Source organism: Mauremys mutica, chromosome 5, assembly GCF_020497125.1.
Source record: "Mauremys mutica isolate MM-2020 ecotype Southern chromosome 5, ASM2049712v1, whole genome shotgun sequence".
NCBI lineage: Eukaryota > Metazoa > Chordata > Testudines > Geoemydidae > Mauremys > Mauremys mutica.
Window position 1 is genome coordinate 82,020,577 of NC_059076.1, and position 26,482 is coordinate 82,047,058.

The following is a 26,482-nucleotide window of genomic DNA, read 5'->3' on the forward strand; positions in this document are numbered from 1 at the left end:
AAGCTTGGGAGTCGCCCCACCATGGCTGTTGCCAACCCGCCCGGACCTGCTCTCCCAGGACCAAGGTCAGCTCCTCCACCCCAACCTGGCAGCCCTCACGGCATGGCTGCTCAAGGCCAGGAGGAGAGGACTTGCTCGTAAGGAGTCCAGCGCATCCTCCTGGAAAGCAGGAGGCCCTCCACAAGTCAGGCCTACCTGGCAAAATGGTCTTGGTTTTCCAGGTGGGCTGCTGATTGGGGTGTCTCACCAGTGGCTGCCCTGATCCACCTTAGACTAGAATACCTCCTTCATCTTAGAGCCCAGTGCCTACCACCCTCATCTGTCAAGGTGCACCTGGCAGCCATATCGACCTTCCACCCACCAGTGCAGGCCCACACAATATTCTCTCATGTCATGACCAGTCAATTCCTTAAGGGTTTGGATCACCTCTTTCCATATGTTAGACCCCCCAGTCCCTCAGTGGGACCTAAACTTGGTGCTGGCCAGGCTAACTGGCCCTCCATTTGAGCCGCTTGCTACATGCTCCTGGTCACACTTCTCATGGAAAGTAGTCTTTCTTGTGGCAATCACGTCTGCTAGAAGGGTCTCGGCGCTCCGGCCCTGACCTCCGAACCCCCGTTCATGGTGTTCCATAAGGATAAGGTCCAGCTCCGCTCACACCCTTCGTTCCTCCCTAAGATGGTCTCCGCCTATCATATGGGCCAGGATATTTTTCTGCCGGAGCTCTGTCCCAAGCCCCACATGTCCAGTGAGGAGTGCCGCCTCCACATGCTAAATATGAGTTTGGCTCTGGCCTTTTACCTAGAACATACAAAACCATTCAGGAAGTCTTCACACCTGTTCATCACCACGGCCGAACGCATGAAAGGTCGGCTGATCTCCACTCAGCAGCTCTCCAACTGCATCACTTTGTGTATCCATACTTGTTATGACCTGCGGGAGTTCCCCCCCCACCGATTGTGAGGGTGCACTCGACTAGGGCGCAAGCCTTGTTGGCTGCCTTTCTGGCTCACGTCCCTATTCAGGACATTTGTAGGGCTACCACATGGTCATTGGTCCACAAGTTCACCTCGCATTATATGATCGTCTCCCAGACTAGGGAGGATGTCGGGTTCGGCAGGGCAGTGCTCTGTCCCGAATGTCTGTGAACTCCTACCCACCTCCAACAGATATAGCTTGGAATCACCTATTGTGGAATGCACATGAGCAATCACACGAAGAAGAAAAGACAGTTACCTTTCCGTAACTGGTGTTCTTAGAGATGTGTTGCTCATGTCCATTCCACATCCCGCCCTCCTTCCCCTCTGTTGGAGTTGTCTGGCAAGAAGGAACCGAAGGTGGAGGGAGCACGCAGTGCCCCTTATACCACGTCGTGGAGGTGCCACTCCAGGGGTCGCTAGGGGTGCTCCCCTATAGGTACTGCTAAGGGAAAAACTTCTGGCACCGGCGTACGTGGCAAGCACGCACATCTATTGTGGAATGGACATGAGCAACACATCTCGAAGAACACCAGTTACAGAAAGGTAACTGTCTTCTCTATTGTTTTTGTGGGTCAATTACACAAGCTACAGAGGAAAGAAATACATTTTATATAGGGCTGTCGATTAATCACAGTTAACTCACACGATTAACTCAAAAAAATTAACTGTGATTAAAAAAATTAATCGTGATTAATTGCACTGTTAAACAAAAGAATACCAATTGAAATTTATTAAATATTTTGGATGTTTTTCTACATTTTCAAATATGATTTCTGTTACAACACGGAATATAAAGTGTACAGTGCTCTCTTTATATTTATTTTTAATTACAAATATTTGCACTGTAAAAAAACAAAAGAAATAGTATATTTCAGTTCACTTAATACAAGTTCTGTAGTGCAATCTCTTTATCATGACAGTTGAACTTACAAATGTAGGTTTTTTTGTTATATAACTGCATTCAAAAACAAAACAATATAAAACTTTAGAGCCTACAAGTCCACTCAGTCCCACTTCTTGTTCAGCCAATTGCTAAGACAAACAAGTTTGTTTATGTTTGTGGGAGATACTGCTGCCTGCTTCTTATTTACATCACCTGAAAGTGAGAATAGGCATTCACATGGCACTTTTGTAGCTGGCGTTGCAAGGTATTTATGTGCCAGATATGCTAAACATTCGTATGCCCCTTTGTGCTTCAGCCATTTTACTTTTTTTTGTGTTAATTAACTAGATTTAATAGATTTCAAGCCAGAAGGGACCATTAGATCACCTAGTCTGATCTCTTGTATTTCATAGGACCTTTAATTTCACCAAAATACCTCTGTGTTGTGCCTAATGCAATTGTTTAGTCTAATTAAAAGTCATCCCTCAGGAGTCTAAACTATTGTGTGCCACAGGCAGAGAACATGAGAGACTGAAGTGGCACCTGTGCCTGAGGTTCTGCAGTGGCAGGGATTTCATTAGGTGGAATATGCCCAGATGATCTTGGCAGAGGATCCGCACCCCTTGCTACAGAGGAAGACAAACTCCCAAGGTTCCTGCTAATCTGATCTGGAGGAAAATAACATCCAAACCCAAAATCTGGCAATCAGTTTGACCCTGAGCATGTCGGCAAGACCTGCCTACCGGGCATCTAAGAAGGAGGATTCTCTGTCCCAGTTTGGAGCACTAGTTCATTTTATGTGGTGCCCTGTCTCCAGCTGTGGCCAATCTCTAATGTAATAGAGCTTGTCTTCACTGTAACAGTTATCTTCAGTTATTAGTCTTGAGTTGCTACACTTGAGCTGTCTGCAAAATAAGACTAGAGTTACACAGTGACTTGATTGGCAGCACAGAATGTTTGGATTAGCTGCTGAAGAGTTGTTGTAATTTGAGCTGTTGCATTGTCTCTGCATTATTAGCTGCAGCAGCAGCATGGCTCAAGTTTCAGACAGGACAGCTAGCTCTAGCTTAAAGCACCACTTTAACATAAATCAAAGATTTTTGTGTGCAGACAGGAGTGGGGTTAAGAGTAACATTCGAGTTATAGGATCAGAGTGGTAGCCGTGTTAGTCTGGATCTGTAAAAAGTGACAAAGAGTCCTGTGGCACCTTATAGACTAACAGACGTATTGGAGCATAAGCTTTTGTGGGTGAATACGTCTGACAAAGTGGGTATTCACCCACGAAAGCTTATGCTCCAATACTTCTGTTATTCTCTAAGGTGCCACAGGACTCTTTGTTGCTTTATTCGAGTTATAATTCAAGGTAACTGCTGTGAAGACATTCTCTCAGAGGAAGGTGAAAAAAATAAACTAAGAGTACATGTGGCCACTTGTGCTTCGGGGAGGAGAGGGAATTCCTTGATGACCCCCATAGGCAATTGTTTGAGACCTGTTACACAAAATTTGATTGCAATAATTATTTTAATGCATAGGTGCAAGCATTATGAGCACGTGGAGGGTATCAGATTATCATATTATTCCTATAACACATGAAAGAAGGGGATGAACAGCCCGAGACCAACCCTGTACATGAAGGCTTATAGTTTCTCCAAGAACCTGGATTAAAGCATATATTTTAGAAACAGCTAATCTCATTTTAAAGACTACAAACTACACTGAGTCCACTGGCTCCTCTGATAAGCTGTTCCAATGTTTAATTACACTCACAGCTAGGAAATTGTGTCTTATTTCAATGCTGAATTTGTTTAACTTCAACTTGCAGCTACTGGATCATGTTATGCCCTTGTTAGTAAAGTTGAGAAAGTTCCCACTGTCTGATATTTGTTTCATCTGTAAGTACCTATACACAGTGCTCAAGTGAACTCTTAGCTTTCTCTTTGATAACATGAATAAGTTGAGCTCCTTAAACATCACAGTATCCTAGGTACCCAGTGCCAGTAGATGGAGGACCACTTGCCTATTTCTGCCTGATATTTCCCTTTTTAGTATTATTGTTTATTATTAATTTTATTATCATAGCGCATCAGAGCTTCATTTCAAGGTCAGGGACCATTGTGCTAGATGTTATACACAGAGCAAAATTACACTTCCTGCCCAAAGAGCTTACAAGCTAAATATACAACATGCAATAACAAATGGATACAGACTGTCTGATGGGGCATACAAAATATGATAGGTATTTTGTTGAATTAAGACCAATTAATTAGACTGTTCACGTCACACTGTAAAGTAATCTGACTTCATTATTTACTACTCCCACCTATTTTTGTATCATCTGTAAATGTTACCAACATCAATTTTTATATCGTTGTCTTGGTTTCATTGTAAAAATGTTAAATAGCCAAGAGCCATTCCCTAAGGGAGTCTGATAGAGATGGCCCCTCCTCATTAACAACTACATGTTGAGATCTACCCATGAATCAGGTTTTTTGTCCATCTAACATATGTCCTATTAGTTCTATTTAAACTTTAAACATAACAAAATTAAACTTCCACACAATGCAAGTTTATTAATCAAAATGTCCACAGGATCATATGGGATAAATGCATCCTCCTGATTTGTTCCAAGTACAGAACAAAAATATCTATTGAACGTTTCTGCCTTTTCTGCCTCCAGTTACAATTTTAGCATCTATATCTAGCTATGGGCCTATATCTGACATAGAGCTTTTTTAATTCTTAATATATTTAAAGATGCTTTATTATTGTTTTTAATTCTATTTGGTATTGATATTTCATTGATTACTTTAGCTTCTTTTATCAGTTGCCATCTACTTCCCCCTTTATTTATATATGTCTCCTTTTAACAATAATGGCTTCTTGCCAATCATAAGTTTTGTCATGTTTTTTGGAATTATGGATCCAATAGGTGATCCTTGAATAATTCCCAGTTTTTGCTAATGCTTCCCACTTTGCATTTATGTTCTCTGTCAGTTGTGCGAACAGTTACTTTAAGCTTTGGAAAATGAAGGAAGTGGTCACCCTCACCTTCTGACAGTCTGCCCTCAGATCTTTTAAAGTTCCAAATATAAATATTACTGGTAGGTCTGTTTTCACTAGGTAAATGTATACATTCTGCAGCACGTCTGTGATTCTTTTGTTTGGCAGGTGTCAGTAAATCTTGAGTTGTCATGCATTATAGCTTCAAATTCTCATCTGAATACCATCATTATCTCCAGCTGCATCTCTAATCCTTGGCTCTTCCCTTCCATGAGCTCTATCAGGTGACATTTCTTATATAAGTAGCTTCCATGAGATATCCACTAAAGGATGCTGTGCATCCCAGGGCTTCTGCATCCAACCATCATCTTTGTCTCCTCTCCTCCTTGGGTTACTTCTAGTACTGCCTCAGTAGTTATTGTCCTCTTCTCTTCCTAGTGGTCCTACTGCTAGAGGACCAAAATAAACCATTCTTAAATCAGAATGTGTGTGTTCAGACAAAAGTTTGCACAGGTTTAACTAAATCAGTTTAAAATCCACTTTAAGTTAGATTGTTGCAACTTTCTGGTGTCAGTAAGGGCCAGGACCAAAATTGAGCCCTTTATCTGCTCCTTCCAATACAATCATTGTACCTCTTATAGCCTTCATGCTGGATCATCCCACTCTTCTTCCTGGCTTACCATCAGAATGGAGCTATCAATCATGGAGCCTATATGTTTAGCTTAGGCCATGTCAGAATTGCTCCTAAATTCACTGATTTTTCACAAATGGGGGACGAACTCTTCCCTCCATTAGGATGCCTGTTTCCCAAGAAGCTGATTGCCATAGATGAAGAGACAGCTTTGAAGGGAGGAGCTGCAGAATGCCTATTCTGACATTTGTGCTGGTGCAGAGAAAGTATTTTCTTTACATTTTCCAGAACCAGGAGTAATATTCAAGGCTGTGGAGCTCAAGAAGTCCATATCCATGTCATGGTCCAATAATCACAGAGGCTCCATCTGCCTGTCTCAGGCCCTTAAATATAAAAAGGTGAGGAAGGCTGGTATTGTGGGTCTGACAGTCAGGAGTTCTAGTTTTTCTTCTGGCTGTGACACAAATTTCCCGTGTAAAACTCAGCCAGTTACTTAACCTCTCTGCTTCAGGTAGCCCATGTATATAATCAGAATGGCAATATGTCACTATTTCACAGTGATGTTGGGAAGCTTAGTTGTTTGTAAAGCACTTTGATATTGTGTGGAAGATGCTATAAAAAGCAAACTATTGTTTAGTTATTTATCAATGAAAATTGGGGTTTAAATAGGGGTATGATGCAACCCTAACTATGGCATCAGAATCACCACTTTTATAATGTTGACATCTTCCTTACAAATCTATGAAATAAGATTGAAAAGTCTGCTACAGATTTTATGTCAGTCAGTTACAAGAGTTGTGGGTTCAAGGAATTGGCAAGCTAAACCTAGGAGAAAAAAAGATAAATCAATAATGACATTCATAATTTAAAAATGTCACTTTGGCAGGTAGGAATGAATGAACCTTTAGCAAAGCTTTTGATACAGTCTCCCACATTATCCTTCCCAGCAGGTTAAAAAAGTATGGACTGGATGAACGGACTATAAGGTGGATAGAAAGCTGGCTAGATGGTCGGACTTAACGGGTAGTTATCAACGGCTTGATATCAAGCGGAGTGTACCATAGGGTTGCCGACTTTCTAGTTGCACAAAACCAAACACCCTAGCCCAGCTCCTTCCCCGAGGCCCCACCCCTGCTCACTACATTTCCTCCTCCCTTGGTGGCTCGCTCTCCCCCACCCTTGCTCACTTTCACTGGTCTGGGGCAGGGGATTGGGATGTGAAAGGGGGTAAGGGCTCTAAGTGGGGGTGCGAGCTCTGGGGTGGGGCTGAAATGGGTTACGGGTGCAGGAGGGGGCTTGGGGTAGGGAGTTGGGGTGAGGGCTCCATCTGGGGGTGCAGGCTCTGGGGTGGGGCTGAGAATGAAGGGTTTGCGGTGCAGGAGGGAGCTCTATGCTGGGGAATGGGACCGAGATATTCGGAGTGCGTGAGGTGCTGCGAGTTGAGGCAGGGGGTTGAGGTACAGGAGGGCGCTGGCATGGGGGTGGGGATGAGGGATTCAGGGCGTGGGAGGGGGCTCTGGGCTGGGGTTATGGTGCAGGGTGGGTGAGGGCTCTGCGATGGGGACGGGGATGAGGAGTTGGGGTGAAGGAGGGTGCTCCAGGTTTGGGGCAGGGCTCAGGGCTGGGGCAGGGGCTCGGGGTTGGGGTGCAGGCTTACCTCAGGCGGCTCCCAGTCAGTGGCACAGTGGGACTAAGGCAGGCTGGCTGCCTTTTCCTGGCACCACACTGCGTTCGCCCCAGAAGCAGCCAGCAGGTCCGGGTCCTAGCCCGGGGGGCCAGGAAGCTCCCCCGCACCGCTCTCGCCCACAGGCAGAGCCCGTGGCCCCCGCACCTAGGAGCCAAACCTCCTGGCCGCTTCTGGGGCACAACGTGATGCCAGGACAGGCAGGGACTAGCCTGCCTTAGTGCCACAGCACCTCCAACTGGACTTTTAACGACTGGGTCAGTGGTGCTGAATGGAGCCGCCAGGGTCCCTTTTTGACCAGGTGTTCCGGTCGAAAACCAGACACCTGGTCACTGTAGTGCCCCAAGGGTCAGTCCTGTGGCCAGTTTTGTTCAATATCTTCATTAATGATCTGAATGGATTGCACTCTAAGCAAGTTTGCGGATAACACTAAGCTGGAGGGAGAGAGAGAGATGCTAGAGGGTAGGGAGAGGGTCCAGACTAACCTAGACAAATTGGAGAATTGGGCCAAAAGAAATCTGATGAGGTTCAATGACGCCAAGTGCAGAGTCCTGCACTTAGGACAGAAGAATCTCATGCACTGCTACAGGCTGGGGACCAACTGGCTAAGCAGCAGTTCTGCAAAAAAGAACATGGGGATTACAGTGGATGAGAAGCTGGATGAGTCAACAGTGGGCTCTTGTTTCCAAGAAGGCCAACGGCATATTGGGCTGCATAAGTAGGAGCATTGCCAGCAGATCGAGGGAAGTGATTGTTCCCCTCTATTTGGCACTGGTGAGGCCACATCTGGAGTAATGCATCCAGTTTTGGGGCCCCCACTACAGAAAGGATGTGAGTCCAGTGGAGGGCAACAAAAATGTTTAGGGGGCTGGGGCACATGACTCAAGAGCAGCGGCTGAGGGAACTAGGCTTATTTAGTCTGCAGAAGAGAAGAATGGGGGTATGGATGGAGGGGGAAAGAGTATGGAGCTAGGCTGTTCTCAGTGGTGGCAGATGACAGAACAAGATGCAATGGTCTCAAGTTGCAGTGGGGAAGGTCTAGGTTGGATATTAGGAAAAACTATTTCACTAGGAAGGTGGTGAAGCACTGGAATGGGTTACCTAGGGAGGTGGTGGAATCTCCATCCTTAGAGGTTTTTAAGGCCCAGCTTGACAAAGCCCTGTTTGGGGTGGTTTAGTTGGGGTTGGTCCTGCTTTGAATAGAGGGTTGGATTAGATGACCTCCTAAGGTCTCTTCAAACCCTAATCTTCTATGATTCTATGTATCTTAAGACAAGCAATTTGTAGGTATAACTAATTTTCAGTAGTTCTAATATTGCAAAACTCTATGGAACCCACCCACTTGTCATGTTATATTTACCTATCATACTTACATAATTTGTAAGAATTTTTTGTCGTCTCTTAAATTTTTTCACGATTTTTTGATTCTACCTTAAGACTGTGGGATACTGATTCTCCACCAGGTTCAAGCCATAATTGGACACAGTAGAGAGTAACAGCTTTAGCACCTTGATTCAGAGACTTAAAAGTGGAGTGCAGAATCCGACCCTATCTATCTTACAACATTGTCTAATCTTTGACATTGTAGTTCTTTTTCATGCCATACGTTTTAATTATAGTCTTTAAGGAGGAAATATCATCTAATTGTTATACTATCATATGGCATTATTTTGAGTGTCTACATGTGATGTCTTGAAGGCTCTATAGAATTACTATAAGTAATATGTCTATGCACAAATCTAGACCACAGACACTGGCTTGAAGTAGCTGGGCTGTGAGTTGGGCAGATAGGCAGAAATAGCCCCAAGCCCTTACTCCACAGAGGTGCTGTATATCTGCAGTAGTATTGGAATAATTTTTATAGTAGGGTGCTGAAGGCAGAAACCATGTATTTGAGTTTTTATGATTACTTCAACCCAGCGGGTGTGGTAACACTCCTAGTTTCAGCGTCTATGTATATCTGTGTAGCTATCTTCAGAATGGATCTGTGCTATGGCAGATCTTACATCCTACCGGCTTTGTATCTTCCTTACACCCAACCCTCTCTTGTACAGCAGCTCTACATCACTTGTATTACAAATGGGCTCTCTGTTTTCGTGAAGGAGGGAGCTGGATCTGCTTTCTATGGTATGAAAATAAAATGCCAGACAAAAAGAAAATGGCTTTCAATTGAAATTTTAAATGAGAAGACAAATTGAAGAGGTGGAGAAGTTCCAGAATAATGTTTCAGTTGATAGGAACTGCAGAGGAAAAGGCTCTTGCATCAATCATAGAAAGTTTGTACAAGAGGAGGGGGATAATGCTAGACAAGTAGAGCAATTGAACGGAGGAAGGAAGGAAAGAAAGATGTGATTTATGAGACAAACATTACTTTAGATTATCCAGTAAAGGAAAAGGATTTATTTTCATATACTTGTAGTATGGCTCCCTGTTGTGTTAGTAATCATATATATATATATGCACCATAGTTAATTCTGTGACAGTTGATAATTAGTTCCTAATCTAAATCAGATAAAATTTTAAATAGACTTGAAAACAAAATCTTTCCCAGCTTTAGCCTGTTAAATTATCCTGTAGCTGGCTTGTTAAAATGTGCCTTAAAGCTTCCATAGTGATTTTTTATCATATGCGATGACACCTATTGGTGTTGGAAAACACTAAACTGATTAATTGTATGCTGCCTGATTTGTAATTTTTCTTGTTAATTTAGTAGAGGTTTTTGTTTTGTTTTTTAAACTCAACAAAACTGTATGGACTGTTTTAACCCTGCCACTCTCTAAAAGGCATATTTCATCCTTACTATAATTTCTCACTTAGTTTCACACAGCAACAAAGTAATTAACCAAACTCCTTCACTGGAAGTGGGAATGGTCTTCTAAGAAAAGAAGATGCAAAAGCTCTATCCCTAATGCTCATGAGGGTGAAAAATTATTAGTTGCTAAATTACTATGATATGGATTATTAGAGACTATCAGAAACATGCAGCAATAATTGGTTTTTAGTCTCAATAGACTGCTTGCATTCACAGTGTAAGGAAATGTAACCCTAGTCTGTTGTTCTGTTTAATACATGCATTTATATTAATAACATTACTTAAAAATGTTGAACTACATTTAGTCAAAGACTGACAATGTGTATGTGTTGAAGCCAAATCCATTCAGCATCTAGTTAGATCCTACCTAAATCTGACAACTTTTTATGTAAATATTGTCAAGCACATCCTTAGCCCCAGATCATTAAAAATAGAACAGCTTGCTTTCTGACCTCTGACTTATTAGCTATGGCTATTATGTGCTTTTAGTTTAGGAACAAAATATTTCCACCACTGTCTTGGTGGCACGACTCTCTGATCACCTGTGACTTACTCCAAAATGTAGTTGTACCACATAGTGTGAAATTGGAAAATCTGTTCTGTGTGTGTTCTAATGGATGTAACGGTCATTAAGTATATGAGTCTTCTGACGTTGTAATCAGATGTGATTCAGTCTGTTAAATATCCATGAAGCAACATCTGCTTCACAGAGTGACCTTCTGCTAAAGAATACTTAGCATCTATTAGCAGATCATAGTGCAGAGCTGCCTTATTTGAAATGCAGTAAACTAGAGTAGTCTACTGCTGTTTAGCAACTAGCTTGTAATAATTTATTGCAGTTAAATAAAGCTTAAAAAAATTCCATTAAATAATTATAGGGATTATATGCATTTTGAAAACCTTTGTGTTCTACTGAAATTACCCATTTAATTTCAGGGTTGGTTTGTTTAAAAAAGCTGAAATCTAAAGGCACATTAGGGGATCTGTCAGATGCTGTTTTCTGTAGGTGTTAATAAAATCAGATAAAAAAACTGAAACAAATTAAAACCAAAAGCAATTTTCCCATCTGTTGTATATTAATTAGAACTTTGTGTATCAAGGGTAAACTTGCTCTTAGAGAATGTCACTGAATGCCTTCTAATAGAATAATATGCAAATATATTTTAGATGATGGGATTATATTCAGTTTCTCATTCTGCTTTGATTGTAGCAAAAGCCAGGGTGATGTATAACAAACCTCAATTTTCTTTCTTCCCAGAGCAACCGCCAAATAACCAAGGCCAGTCGACCCTGCAACCTTTGCCACCTTCTCACAAGCAGCATTCTGCACAGCATCATCCATCTATCACCTCCCTTAACAGAAACTCATTGACAAATAGGAGGAATCAGAGTCCGGCCCCGCCGGCTGCTTTGCCCGCCGAGCTGCAAACCACACCTGAGTCGGTCCAGCTGCAGGACAGCTGGGTCCTTGGCAGTAATGTGCCACTGGAAAGCAGGTAACCATTTAGGGACCTATAAGAGTGTAGAATTTATAATGAAAACACTTAACTAAAAGAGAAATAACCAGCCAGTTGTATTTCCTCTTATTCAATCAACAAAATTAAAAGTTGTGAAATGTAAAAAATAAATGTAGCTATTTTTGTTACTGCCTCTCTCTCCAAAACCCACATTGTGAGTGACTTTTCACAAGACTGTTTTCTTTTGCCATGTTTATCACCTCATGACTGGACTTTGGGGATATCTTAATTTTGTGGACAATTATTTCCTCCTGTGTTTATAATCCTTATTGGTTATGATTATTGTGAACTTGTTGCTCACCCTTGTTTGCCAGACATATATGAGCCAAACCAATGCTGCTGTACAGATCAGCTCATCAGGGAAGGGGCTTTCATAGTGTTTTTTCAGCACTCTAGTCCTTGCCACTTTGACAAGACCCTAAGCAGTTGGGGTGGTTCCAAGCTTTATGGTTTGGTGGGCCAAGAGCACTCATTTTCTCATTACATACTACGTAGTTTGTCTCTCTTGTTTAGCACTGTTTATCATTTTGCAAGAGCAAATAAAATGGGCAGATAATTCTGTTTTAGTTAAAGATTTATATGTAAAGATTTTTTGTAGGATTTATTAGCATAAAGCTAAATTTTCCTTCAGTATTAATTAACACTGAACAGTCAATCAGCACTAATTCACTATTGTCAGTTAGAAATTTTTTTATTAAAGAGAAAAGAAATTTTCCAATTGAGTCATCAAACTGAATATGCATAATTGGCAATAATTGTTTTGACAAATATTTATGAAATATATGTCAATTTCATTCTTTGAAGCCTTTTCCATTATATATGTATAGCAGACTGAACAATACTCAAATCAGATTTTGACTCATTTAAAACATATGACCTACAGCTAGACACTACAGTAGGAAGCTTTGTCATTCCAGGGGTTTCAGACCATAGGTTCAAATCTCCCTTTCCAACCATTTTTTGGGAATAAAACAAGACTCGGCTACTCCATTTCTTACCTTTCTTAAAAACTACTGTGTATTTTTTTATGATATGCAGTCACTGTGGGATAGGATTACACTGTTCGCATTATTTATTAACCATATTAAGAAACAATCCACTTACAGAATAAGTGAATGGGTTCTGGGGAAGAGCTCACTGCTAAGATATTCAGCCTTTTCAGGACAGCCTGTGAATCTGCAGTATATTCATGTTATTCTTGATGCTTGCTTTTATTGCCCAGGGTTGGCACAGGAGAAAAACAGACATCTATTTTTCACTGTGTGTGTAAAAAGGAGATCTACATTTTAAACTAGGATGCCTTTCCCAAACTGGATGGAATATTTTTGCAAAGTACACTTGTCACATCTTTTAAATGTTGCTAATCTTAACATCTGACAGTGTTTGAACATCCAGTTCCTGAACCCTTGAATATGAGCTGAAATGTGAAAATCTCACATTGTAACCAACACAACCCTACTGTAGTTTCTCTAATAGTCTCACTTGGTTGGAACTCTTGAGGTGAAGAACGAGTCTTATTTGTCATTGATTTTTCCTTTTTTAGTTAAGATCCCCTATAGAGTGTGATTCTCAGGCTCAATTTCAACTATATTAAAAACTTTATCTGGGTTAGGTCTCTGCCTTTATCTGTTTCTCTATATAGTGATTTGTTTCATCTCTAGCAATTATTTTAGCTTATGCCCATACTCAGCTTTTTTTTACCTAGCTTAGATGTCCTGCAATTTTTCCACAACTGTCATTTAAAGACAGAAAATGTGAAAGTCAGTTGTATGTAGATAACCATTCTTCTATCTCTTTAGGCACAGGTTGGTGATGACTGATCAGTGAATGATATATGACTCACTCCTGTGAATAGCTCAGTAGTGTGTAGGCTGCTTTTGTGTATATGTGCATGAGAAAGCAAAGTATGCGGAAAGGGGTTTTAGCATCCATCCTTTTGGAGACGTTCTCATTTTGATTTTGGAGGTGGATTTCTAGATATATATTGTATAAAGGTGGATGCAGTTTTATATTTAATAGAATATTTGTTGTTTTGCTATTTCTATCTTCTGTCAATATTTGTAGTGTAAAACACTGCTGTTAGTAAATGTTTAAACTGTGAGGTAACCGGTCAATAACATGCAGCAGGGATTCCTGGCCTTTTTATATAAAGGATTCTCTTTCCTTAAAGTTTTATGAGGACTTAAAACCAAACCTTCCATTACATGAGTACCTCCTTTCATCTCTCCATATCCCCTTTATATGATAGTGAGGTTACTGAGAGTAAGCAACAAATAACTTTCTTCTGATGGGCGTAAATAAAATCTTTTTTTTTCTTTTAACCTCTGATTTCCTGCCCCCTGCATGAATTCTTTTTGGGTCATTTGATAGCCTGGACTATTTGCCTCTTCCCCATCTCCTCCTGTGAGTATGGTCAGCTGTAGGAGCAATATACCTGCTGGGAAAATCAAAATAAGATCAATATAATAACAACTTTTGAAAGAATGTAGTAGCCAAGCTGTACAAAGTAACTCTCCATTTTTGGCCTTTGAACTCCTGTTTGGGAAGCCTAAATCTAAAGAAATTGTGCAGATAATTAACTGCATGCCTCTCATTATAAATATGGGTTAAATAGCTTAGTAGTTACTTATTAGGTGTTAATAAAATGGTTCATTTGTAGTCATTTAATAAAATATTTATTAACATCCTACTCTGTGTGAATATCTTCTTCAGTATTGATATCTCATTTGTTATATTTCCATAGCTTTTACCTTGTATCTTGGTAAATGCTTTGCAAATTATTAATGTATGAAATTGCATATTGAATTACTTCTTCCTTAATACTTATTGTCTTTTAAATATCTAAACGTACTAAACCTCTTTAAAGCAAGGTCACTTGATTATGTGTCTTAGGGTATGTCTATACTACCCGCCAGATTGGCGGGCAACACTCAATCCAGTGGGGGGTCGATTTATCGCGTCTAGTCTAGACGTGATAAATCAACCCCCGAGCACTCTCCCATTGACTCCTGTACTCCACCGCCACAAGAGGCACAGGCAGAGTCGATGAAGGAGTGGCAGCAGTCGACTCACCACAGTGAAGATACCACGGTGAGTAGATCTAAGTACGTCGACTTCAGCTACGTTATTCACGTAGCTGAAGTTGCATAACTTAGATTGATTCCCCCCACCCCACCGGTGCAGACCAGGCCTTAGAGAAATATACAAGGCAGAATAAGGTAAATTTAAATTTACATCTCTCATGAAAGCAAAATTAACTTTTGTCTCAGTAAATTTTCCCAGCACTACTTGGGAATTTTAAACAGTAATCTGAATCCATGTTCGTGGAAAAATTCCCAGGCTCCACTTTTGAAATGTAGCTCTTAGAATATTATAATTTTATCTAACATCTATATTAAGGTATGTGTGAGTCAAAAAAAGAACATCTTTGACTCATGATTAGTTGAATTTGCTATATGAGGCGTTTAATTTGTCAGAGAAGGTGGAATTATATTTTGTATAATGGACTGTGAACTATGTTGTCAGCATTCAGGCAGGCCAAAAAACTAAACACGATCTTTATAGTTGTATGTTAATACTGTATTGTCTTTTCTCAGGCTTCAACTATAATTAAAAATAAAATAGGTGGGAACATTACACTGTTTTAAATTAATTATCTGCTAATTTTATTGTGGAGAAGAAAAAGAAAATTGTTGCAGAAATAATTGACTGGCAAATATTTCAACACCTTTGAAGCATTTAATTAAAGCACTAACAGTCTAAAAGGCGGCAGTGCAAAAAATTGCATAGATTTGTCATTTCCAAATCAGTCAGCAAACTAGACCAAGACTTCTTTTAAGAATATGAAAGTTTTAGGAACTGTTCTAAATGTTCATCTAAATGATGAAGCATTTCTGCTACTAGACAAGAATGTGTTTTTATTGGGATGATTTCCAGTTAAACTAGTGTCTTTAATATTGATTAAGACACTGAGAAACAGTGTATTAATCATTTGTAGGGAAGCCTTAAGTTAATTTGTATAAAAGCTTCCAAAAGAGCTTCAGAGAAAAGGAGTTAAGTCTCTAAAAGCAGATAGTTTATGGACTTGTCCAATAATACAACGTCCACTTCAGTCAAATTCAAGGTCTCTTCAATCAGCTTCCCAGTTCTTCTCATGTGAACTTGATCAAATTGGATAAGCTGTATTCATGATTTACCTCTATTTACATAATATTAATAAGTAAAGTTGCATTCAGTGATCTTTAAAAAGTACAGTCTCCTCAATTTGAAAACTTTCAATCTAATTTACTGTTTTTGTATCTTATCTCTGTATGTAGAAAATTAGGAAATCAAGCAGTTCTTGCAAATGGTCATGACAGCCTTATAGAGATGGATGTGTTTACTCCAACATGCCACGATAACAGTTATGGGGATGGGTAGGTGACTCTAAGTGTTTATATGATGCTAGCTGCTGACACAGAATGAAAGATGTGACTTCAAAATCTGATTAAATTGTCCAAATAACATTTGGGATGATCTCTCCTATCTTCTGGTTCAGTTTTTAAAATTACATTTGAAGCTACTGTAGTTTTTATTATTGTAAAAATAAAAGCACATCAAACTTTGAATGCCATATTTTGTGAGCTTATATTTAAGAAAACAAGTATCTGATGGAAACTGAGTACACAGCTTCCAGAATCAGGCCATTAATCTATAAGCAGGGGCGGCTCTATGTATTTTGCCGCCCCAAGCACGGCAGTCAGGTGGCTTTCGGCGGCATGCCTGCAGGAGGTCCGCCGGTCCCACGCCTTCGGCATACCCACCGCTGAATTGCCACCAAAGCCGCGGGACCGGGCGGACCTCCCGCAGGCATGCCGCCGAAGACAGCCTGACTGCTGCCCTCACGGCGACCGGCAGGCTGCCCCCCACGGCTTGCCGCACCAGGCACGCCCTTGGTGCGCTGGTGCCTGGAGCCGCCCCTGTCTATAAGATATTTACGACTCAGCTGTTTTTTATTAAATAAATATTATGAAATGTTATTGCAATAAAACCACAGATCAAAGAGAAAGAACCTCCAATATTAAAAAATATATTTTTAATTTTTGCATTAACTTTTTAAAGCATCCAATGTAAAATCTGAGCGTCTAATAAATATGTCTGGTAATAGAGAATTCCACATAGGTAAAAATTTTAAAGTAAATATTTCAATAAATTTTTAAATATTTTTTCTCTATACAACTTTTCCATATGTATTTAAGTTTTTATATTAATATATTATATTACATATCTTCTATTTGGACTACATTTCTGCAGTCCTGACAGTTTATTGCCACATAATGCAGTATATTTAGATTCAAACCCCATAAAGGAAATAACTGAGAAAGGAACAAAGCTTCTAAGAATACAATGCTACTTGATAGTACAAAATGGTGAATTTCAGAAGTAAACTATTCATCATAAATCTGTTCTGTTGGCCTTTTGTTAATGGTTAAAACAAAAGCTATGTCCAAATTTTGAAACCCTCACTCATGTTGCTTATCTTACTCTAAGAACAGTACAATTGAAATCAGTGATGCTACAAAACATAAGACCTGAATAAGGGGATCAGTATCTAATCCTCAATAACTAGTTGATATAAAAATATTCTACTATAAGTCAATCTACTTCAACTTTCAACAGCCCTTTTAATTTCCAGTTAGTCGAAGATTAACATCAATATGATAGTTTTGTATTAAATTTATCTAATTAATTTTAATCAAAATTGAAGAGATTACAAAAAGCCACCGTAAATTCTTAAGGTTTTTCTGTTTTTTTAAACTAAACATGTAAGTATACTTTAATAAATAAAAAGGAATAACTGCTGTTTCCTCTAGGGATCATGCACCACACAATGCTCATTCAGATAAGTATCTGCTAACTAGCAGACTTAATAGAAACATACAGATTCATATTACATATGTTTGTAATGCGCAACCCAAATGTATATATTTTGGCAAATGGAGCTACATTATGTGAAATTACTGTTAGCTGATACTAATTCAGGTAACACAGCAATAAAATGTATCTTGTTTGTAAGCTTTTCATTTTTAAAATTACTATAGCAGGGATCACCTCCTGGTGTGAAAGTTGTCCAAAGATGATAACACATCAGTTCAAAAGCATAATAGATTTGAGAATACAGTATGCTATCAGCATGTAGATGCAATTTATCAACCACACTAACACACTGTGTCACAGCTAGAATCATTTTATATTTGTTCTTTTGTTTTCATGTTGTGTGTATTATTTACATTATAATATGCTGTTTCTTAAGGATTGCTTAATTTTGCTATTTTTTATTTGCCCGGTGAAGAGCATATTAATATACTGAATTTGAAATAATAAAAAAGACATTCTAAAGTAAGCTATAAGGATGCATATGCCTAGTCCTTAGCAATAGTACCTTATTTGACCTACAGAATGTGCACAGTTGATTAATTATTGTAAGACAGTTTGAAATTTCTAAGTGCATCTTATTGTTTTGTTTTGTTCAGTTTACTTTACCTTAGGGCACTATTCTAATCTCAGATATGTGAATATATACCACTACATATTTTGTAAAATAAATTGGTTTTATGTGAAAGGCCTGTTCTCTCTCTTTAGCCTAATCTAATCTGATACCCTCACTACGAGTTATCGAAATCCCAAAATTTGAGTATCCAGAGAAGATTCAACATCAGTAAAATTAAATTGAATTTCATAACAGTTTCCATTTTAACCTCTTATTTATATAGTGTCTCATAATGTTCTGAAACCTTCACCATTTGGGTCAAAATGTCCCTGTTCTACCAAAAGTTGATTTTGTTTCTTTATTTTTGCATATGAAAGGAATAAGCTGTGAATTTCGCATTATTATAGGTTGGGATGGTAGCACTGCCTGTTATTGAGGTTGCCTGAAACTTCCTATCATAAGACCCTGTTCTCAGCTGATTGTAATTTTGCCAAAGTCTAATGGTTTGGGTTGAAACCTGACATGCTGGGTGTATACCTCAGGCCGATTTTTTTTGGGGGGGGGGCAATGCAGGGAGGGGTAATTTCAACCAAAATGATTCAGCCATTTCCAAGAGTGACACTAGGGGAAAATATTTTGTTTTGCCCATGTTAAAAAATTCTGGCAACCTTTTCTTTGAGATGCCATAGCAGTCCCATACTTTGGAGTAGAACTTGAAATTTCATTTTTGGGGGGAGGAGGGTAGTCTTTTGTCATCCCTGTCAAAATCCATGCAAATATGGGCATGTTATAAACTTCTGAAAAATCTCAGTTTTTACATGCTCAGTAAGTACTTGCTAGAGCTTTTTAGCTTAATTCCCTGAAGTTTCAACCTCCATTGAGCGTGGTCTACCCTGGGACTGAGCAGGACTTTCCATGTAATTCCCAGCTGTTCCATGCTGTGCTGAGTCCGGATCTGGGTACCAGAACTAGGCACCTGTCTCTACTATGTTCCCAATGCCACCCACTGCTGGCATTCAGACAGCATGGAAAAGGAAGTCACATAAATAGAATGTGTAAGAGAAAAGAACTGGACCAAAACCTCAAGGAGATAAGGCTGGTAGCAGAGAAAGAAGGAAACTGGGACTGAAAATTGCAAGAGGAGACTGGGACTATCTTGGGAAGGAGACTGGTAGCCAGCAGAATGGAAAGGGTTGGGCAATGAACCTGTGACTGGGACATGGTGGGTGGGTGGAGACAAAGATCAAATGAAAAACCAGAAGGAGAGACATGTACTGTTTCGGCAAGGAGAGTGGGACCTTGTGGGCAGAGAAAGGAGGTGAGGGAGATCAGACAGGGAGTCAGGGTGAGGAATGAGAACTAGAACTGTCCTGGCAAAGAGACTGAGAAAAGTAGTGGGGGGAGGGGGATGAGACACTGAGATTGGACAAAGCATAGGTGGGGGAGACTGGGAAAGATGAAGCACATACACATAGTGATACAGTTTCTGAGTGTCTTGGATTTCTGATAAACACAGATACAGTATAGAATCTCATGCTAATATGTGGCAATATATTAATAATAAAACAAATGGTGGCCATTTAAAAATGTAATGAGTAAGGGAATCATTAAGAAGACACAAATTTCCGTTGTATAGAAGTAGTAGGCATTCAGATATTTAGTAAGCATTAGATAATGATCCCCTAAATATGGAAATTATAGCTATTAGTAGTATCCATTCCCTTTTCAGTCTTTCTTTTTATAACAAAGTGAAACAAAATCAGTATAATCTAATAAAAGAAGAAAAACTAATATTGTAAAACTTGAAGTATAACATAAAAGCTCATGAGCACTTTTAGTAAATAAATACTATTATCCAAAACAAATTAATGTCAGGATTCACTTTATTTGTTTTGGTTGGTTGATTTGAAGGGAATCCCTGATGAATTATTAAAACTATCAGCTGCAGAAGCATGTTATAGTATTTTACTTTACCAACTTTTATTGCTATGATATAAAGACCCACAGTATACAGACCCACAATGTTACAGGTATGCACTGTATGAAATAATATTGTGTTAAATACATAGAACATCTTTCCCTTGTAGGGAATGAAGAAATTATTTCTGTCAACAAAGGGCAGGTTGATGTCGTACACAGTGAAACCCTTTACCATCTTTATTTTCTTCTTCTTTGTCATAGTCCTTGCCATGAGCAGTGTTTTGGATAGTATTAAATAATCTTGCTGCTGCTATCTGATCCCAGAATGTATACTATTTCCCATCAAAAGCGGCTTTGAGTTTTGCTTGATAGGAAGCAGAAGCTTTAGTTTCTTTGCTCACAAAATTCTTTCTTTATTATTATTTTATTTTGTTTTATTTTATTAGAATAGTCCCTTGTCCTAGCCAATGTAGCTGGCCCAAGATCTTGGAAAAATAGCAGTTTGGCCTTTTAAATTCTCTTTTTTTTCATAGTACATACAGCAAGCAGAATTCTGCTGCAGTCCTTCAAAATAGATAGCATTAAATTTAGGGTTGTCAAGCGATTAATTGCGCTGTTAAATAATAATAGAATACCATTTATTTAAATATTTTTGATATCTTTTACATTTTCAGGTATATTGATTTCAATTACAACACAATACAAAGTGTACAGTGTTCACTGTATATTTATTACAACTATTTGCACTGTAAAAATAAAAGAAATAGTATTTTTCAATTCACGTAATACAAGTACTGTAGTGCAATGTCTTTATCATGAAAGTTGAACTTAAAATGTAGAATTATGTACAAAAAATAGCTGCATTCAAAAATAAAACAATGTAAAACTTTAGGGCCTACAAGTCCACTCAGTCCTACTTCTTGTTCAGCCAATCGCTCAGACAAACAAGTTTGGTTACAATTTGCAGGAGATAATGCTGCCCACTTCTTATTTACAAAGTCACCTGAAAGTGAGAACAGGCTTTCACATGGCACTGTTGTAGCCAGCATCACAAGATATTTACCTGCCAGATGCGCTAAAGATTCTTATGTCCCTTCATGCTTCAACCACCATTCCAGAGGACATGCGTCCATGCTGATGATGGGTTCTGCTCGATAATGATCCAAAGAAGAGTGGACTGACACACGTTCATTTTCATCATCTGAGTCAGATGCCAAATCTTACATTGATTACCTTCTTTGCGTTTTGTCAAATCAGCTGTGAAAAGAATGAGGAGTACTTGTGGCACCTTAGAGACTAACAAATTTATTTGGGCATAAGTTTTTGTGGGCTAAAACCCATGTCATCAGATGCATGCAGAGGCAAATACAGTAGGAAGATATAGATAGATAGATATACAGAGAACATGAAAAAATTAGGGTTGCCATACCAACTCTAATGAGACTAATCAATTAAGGTGGGCTATTATCAGCAAGGGTAAAAAAAAACTTTTGTAGTGATAATCAGGAAGAAGTCCCATGTCAAACAGTTGACAAAAAGGTGTGAGTAACAGTAGGGGGAAAATTAGCATGGGGAAATAGGGGAAATAGTTTTTAGTTTGAGTAATGACCCATCCACTCCCAGTCTTTATTGAAGACTAATTTAATGGTGTCCAGTTTGCAAATTAATTCCAATTCTGCAGTTTCTTGTTCGAGTCTGGTTTTTTTTGTTGTTTTTTTGTTTTTGTTTTTTTTTGTTTGTTAAGAATTGTGACTTTTAGGTCTGTAATTGAGTGTCCAGGGAGGTTGAAGTGTTGTCCGACTGGTTTTTGAATGTTATAAATCCTGACGTCTGATTTGTGTCCATTTATTCTTTTGCGTAGAGACTGTCTGGTTTGGCCAATATACATGGCAGAGGAGCATTGCTGGCACATGATGGCATATATCACATCGGTAGATATGCAGGTGAATGAGCCCCTGATGGTACCGCTGATGTGATTAGGTCCTATGGTGGTGTCCCTTGAATAGATATGTGGACAGAGTTGGCAATGGGCTTTGTTGCAAGGATAGGTTCCTGGGTTAGTGTTTTTGTTGTGTGGTGTGTGGTTGCTGGTGAGTATTTGCTTCAGGTTGAGGGGCTGTCTGTAAGCGAAGACTGGCCTGTCTTCCAAGATCTATGAGAGTGAGGGATCCTCCTTCAGGATAGGTTGTAGATCCTTGATGATGTGCTGGAGAGGTCTTAATTGGGGGCTGAAGGTGATGCCTAATGGTGTTCTGTTACTTTCTTTGTTGGGCCTGTCCTGTAGTAGGTGACTTCTGGGTACTCTTCTGGCTCTGTCAATCTGTTTCTTCACTTATTCTTAAAATGATCATGTGTTAGGGCATCATCCAAGACTGCTATAACATGAAATATATGGCAGAATGTGGGTAAAACAGAACAGAAGACATACAATTCTTCCCCAAGGAGTTCAGTTACAAATTTAATTATTGCATTATTTTTTTAATGAGAATCATCAGTATGGAAGCATATTCTCTGGAATGGTGGCCAGAGCATGAGGGGGCATACAAATGTTTAGCATATCTGGCACGTAAATACCTTGCAACACCAGCTACAAAAGTGCCATACAAACGCCTGTTCTCACTTTCAGATGACATTGTAAATAAAAAGCAGGCAGTAGTATCTCTCATAAATGTAAACAAACTTGTTTCTCTTAGCGATTGGCTGAAGAAGGACTTGGACTTAGTGGACTTGTAGACGCTAAAGTTTTACGTTGTTTTGTTTTTGAGTGCAGTTATTTTTTGTACATAACTCTACATTTGTAAGTTCAAATTTCATGATAAAGAGATTGCACTACAGTACTTGTTTTAGGTGAACTGAAAAATACTATTTCTTTTGTTTATCATTTTTACAGTGCAAATATTTGTAATAAAAATAATATAAAATGAGCACTGTACACTTTGTATTCAGTGTTGCAATAGAAATCAATATATTTGAAAATGTAGAAAAACATCCGAAATATTAATTAAAGTTCAATTGATATTCTATTGTTTAACAATGTGATTTATTTTTTTGAATTAATCACATGAGTTAACTGCGATTAATCGACAGCCCAAATTAAAATGTTTCTTCCTAATATTGTAATACAGACATGAGTAATAATGCAGTAGGGCTTTATGTAGTGGATAGGATTTTCTTCAGTATCTAGGTTAAGAGTTTTTGGTACAAGATTTTTGTAAAAAGAAAGCAGTTCTGAATCACTTTCCCTTTGATGAACACCTACCACTTACTTTTCTGGATCTTACTTGGCTTGTTAAGTATTCCCGTTGATGGTCTGCACCATAAGTCCTTGAATGGTTTTGTAATCTGTTCCCGTAGTTCAGAAGATGCAATTTTCAATTAATTTGATCTTGCTGTCCAACTCCTGCACTTTTATCACATATTTTTTTCCATCCTGGCTTCCAAATTAGTAAATTTAGCTGAGGTTCCCTCTGTTTTGTTTTCCACAGAGTAAATGGCAGCACAGAGAATATCTTGGGATATTGTTGGGAGTGAAACCACTCCAGTATTCGTTGGACAAAAAACTGTCTAGAAATGTCAGCAGGTACAGCCAATCACATGATGCTGAGAGATGCCATAGGTTCAATTTTTTTTATTTTACTTTTATTCATATGTTCATATCTCCAGATTCAGCATCTCTGAAGATTTTGATGACATATTTATTTTTTCTTTCAGTCATTCAGTGAAAGAAACTTTAAAAAGTGGCTGCTATTGATAAAATAATCAGGAACACCCACCTACTTCTCAGCTGCCAACTCAGTCTTTGCCCCCAAGAGTTTGTTTTCATAAAATAACAAACTATTTAAAATACAGTAGAGCTGTGACAAATCTGTGTTTTGGAATTGCTGGATACTAAAAACTTGAGCCCCTAAAATGATCAAATATCAGCTAAATTTTTTAATAGAAATATATTTTACATCATGATAAAAATGGAGAGTTTTTACTTTAAAAAGTGAATTGATTCATTTAATTAAACACTGGATAGCATTACTTTGAGAAGTGCCAATGTTTTTTATTAGAATTCTGCAGTCTACAAGTTTTTAATAAAATATTTAAATTGTCACTTGCATGCAAATCAAGTAAGTGCCTGTAAGATAATCAATTTTTAAATGAAGATCTGTAATTATAGATAATATAAGCTTTCTGTGAGATGAGACAGACTATAATTTACCATTTAAGTCAATGCCTGGTGAAGTACCACATACGCAGTTTAGTCTTTAGAAATTAATTGCTCAGATACCTTTCTGATGAACATGCTATAAAAGCGTAGGCATGTGGGTAAAATCAATTGTGAGCAAATTATATTCCAAGAGCACAAGACTTTCCACACTATCTGGAAACAGCCTGGATTTGTTATCAGACATAGCATCCTTCTGAACATCTCATAGGAAACGCTAGTTAGCAAGGGGTCAGAGGAATGAAACAGGTGTACAAGACATGGAAGTCTGAAAGTGTTATACTTTCAATATTTAACATTTTGAGTTAATACCCCTGGAGAGGCTGCAATGAAATTTACCTAGTAACTCCACTCATCAGAAATAGAGAGTTCCAAACATATTTCCTTCACCAAGATTTGTTTCTTTTGTCTTTATTTCACCTCTTTTGGTATTTTTTGCCTGACATTCTTCAGCCAGCCTGTATGTGTGGCCAGTCTGGTATTGTATTGATGTGATTTAGAGCAGAAGGGGAAAGAGCTTAAAGTGAGAAGCCACACTGTGTGCTACCTCAGGCCTTGTCTACACTACAAGACTATTTCGAATCAACTTAGTTCGAATTTGTGGATTCGACCTTATGAAGTCGAATTTGTGTATCCATACTAAATACACTAATTCGAATTTCTGAGTCCACATTCACGGGGCCAGCGTCGACTTTGGAAGCGGTGCACTGTGGGAAGCTATCCCACAGTTCCCGCAGTCCCCGCTGCCCATTGGAATGCTGGGTAGAGCCCCCAATGCCTGCTGGCGGGAGAAATGTGTCGAGGGTGGTTTTGGGTAAGTGTCGTCATTGAACCGTCAATCACAACCTCCCTCCCTCCCTCCTTGAAAGCGCCTGCGGGCAATCTGTTTGTGCACTTTTCTGGTCAGTGACAGCGCGGACGCCACAGCACTGCAAGCATGGAGCCCGCTGCGATCATCGCCGTTTTCTCCTCCTCGCACTTTATCGTCCACCTCTTCCACAGTCAGCTGATGAGAAATTGGGCTACTTTTCAATGGTGCTGCAAGCACTGGGGGACCATAGGGGACGTTTTGCAAACATCAACGTCGGGTGGCCGGGCAAGGTTCATGATGCGTGTGTTTTCAGGAACTGTGGGCTGCTCAGACGCCTGCAGGAAGGTAGTTTCTTCCCGGACCACGAAATAACTGTTGTGGATGAGCAGATTCCTAAAGTCATCCTCGGGGACCCAGCCTGCCCGCTAATGCACTTGCTCATGAAGCCCTATACAGGCGCCTGGGACAGCGACAAGGAACTCTTCAAATACCAGCGAGCAGCGTGACCTGTGACTGTTCAGTTTCTTTACAGAGAAGCTGAACCTGCCCCTGTTTCTTTACCCACTGACTGTTGACTCTCCTCTTCGGTTACATACCCCGTTCACCCCGTTTCCCCCACTTCCAACACACGTGTAAAAATAAAATACATGTCCCATTGTTACTGAAGAAAGGTTTCTTTATTCATGACTTTGCGTTAAAGGGTTGAAACCGGGAGGCAGACTGTGCTGGGTAGGGTGTGCGGTGATGTAAAGACCGCCTCTAAACTCAAGGAATGACAGGCTCCTGCTCCTAGAGCGGTCCGCAGTGCCGGAATGCTTTTTTCAATGGAGCCTGCCATCCCTCTTTTTCGAATTCTGTGTGCGGGGGGATATGTGACCTTGTGGCGGAGGAGTACGGATACAGATTCCTCTGCTGCGTGACTCAGCGGTCCAGGACAAGGACCGCTGTATAAGATCTGTAACCGCCCTCCCCCGCTACAAAGTCACATCCCCCCCGCCCACACAGAACCTGGAAACCACCTCCCATACCGACCATGGTGCCTACTGACTGCACTGTGTGTGTGACCCGCTGCTGATCCTGCCCCCGTGTCTGTACCCTGGGAAAGGTGACTGTCCTATGCAATTAACAACCCCCTTCCCCACGCCCCCCATTCAAACACAGTCTTCTTTGAAAAAACATGACGGAAACAGTAATTAACAGCAAAGTATTTTTATTACTTAAGTAGACACTTAGGGGATGGAACTGGGATTGGGACTTGTGTGAGTCCGGAAGGGAACGACTTCTGCAAATGTAGGGTATGAGAGCTTTTGGGTACTTGAGCATTCTGTTAGGGTGCAGTGACAGTTTACACGGCCTCTGGCGCCCCTCCTTCTGGTTATTTTGGGTGAGGGGGGTATGGGACTTTGTGGCGGGGGAGGGCGGTTGCAGATACACTGCAGGGGGGCTCTGTCCTCCTGCTGACCTGCAGAACATCCACAAGGCGCCTGAGCGTGTCCGTTTGCTCCCTCACTAGTCCAAACATTGTTTGAGTCGCCTGCTTGTCTTCCTCACACCACCTCTCC

At 39.8% G+C, this 26,482-nt stretch overlaps 1 protein-coding gene across 1 annotated transcript in view; it reads left to right on the top strand.

Moving 5' to 3' along the window:
• TENM3 (teneurin transmembrane protein 3) overlaps positions 1-26,482 on the top strand; it is a 1,686,859-nt gene that overhangs the window by 1,462,315 nt on the left and 198,062 nt on the right. Inside the window, exons 13-14 of the mRNA XM_045017713.1 lie at positions 11,249-11,486; positions 15,824-15,922. Of these exons, the coding sequence (XP_044873648.1) occupies positions 11,249-11,486; positions 15,824-15,922 (337 nt within the window). The remainder of the gene's footprint in view (positions 1-11,248; positions 11,487-15,823; positions 15,923-26,482) is intronic.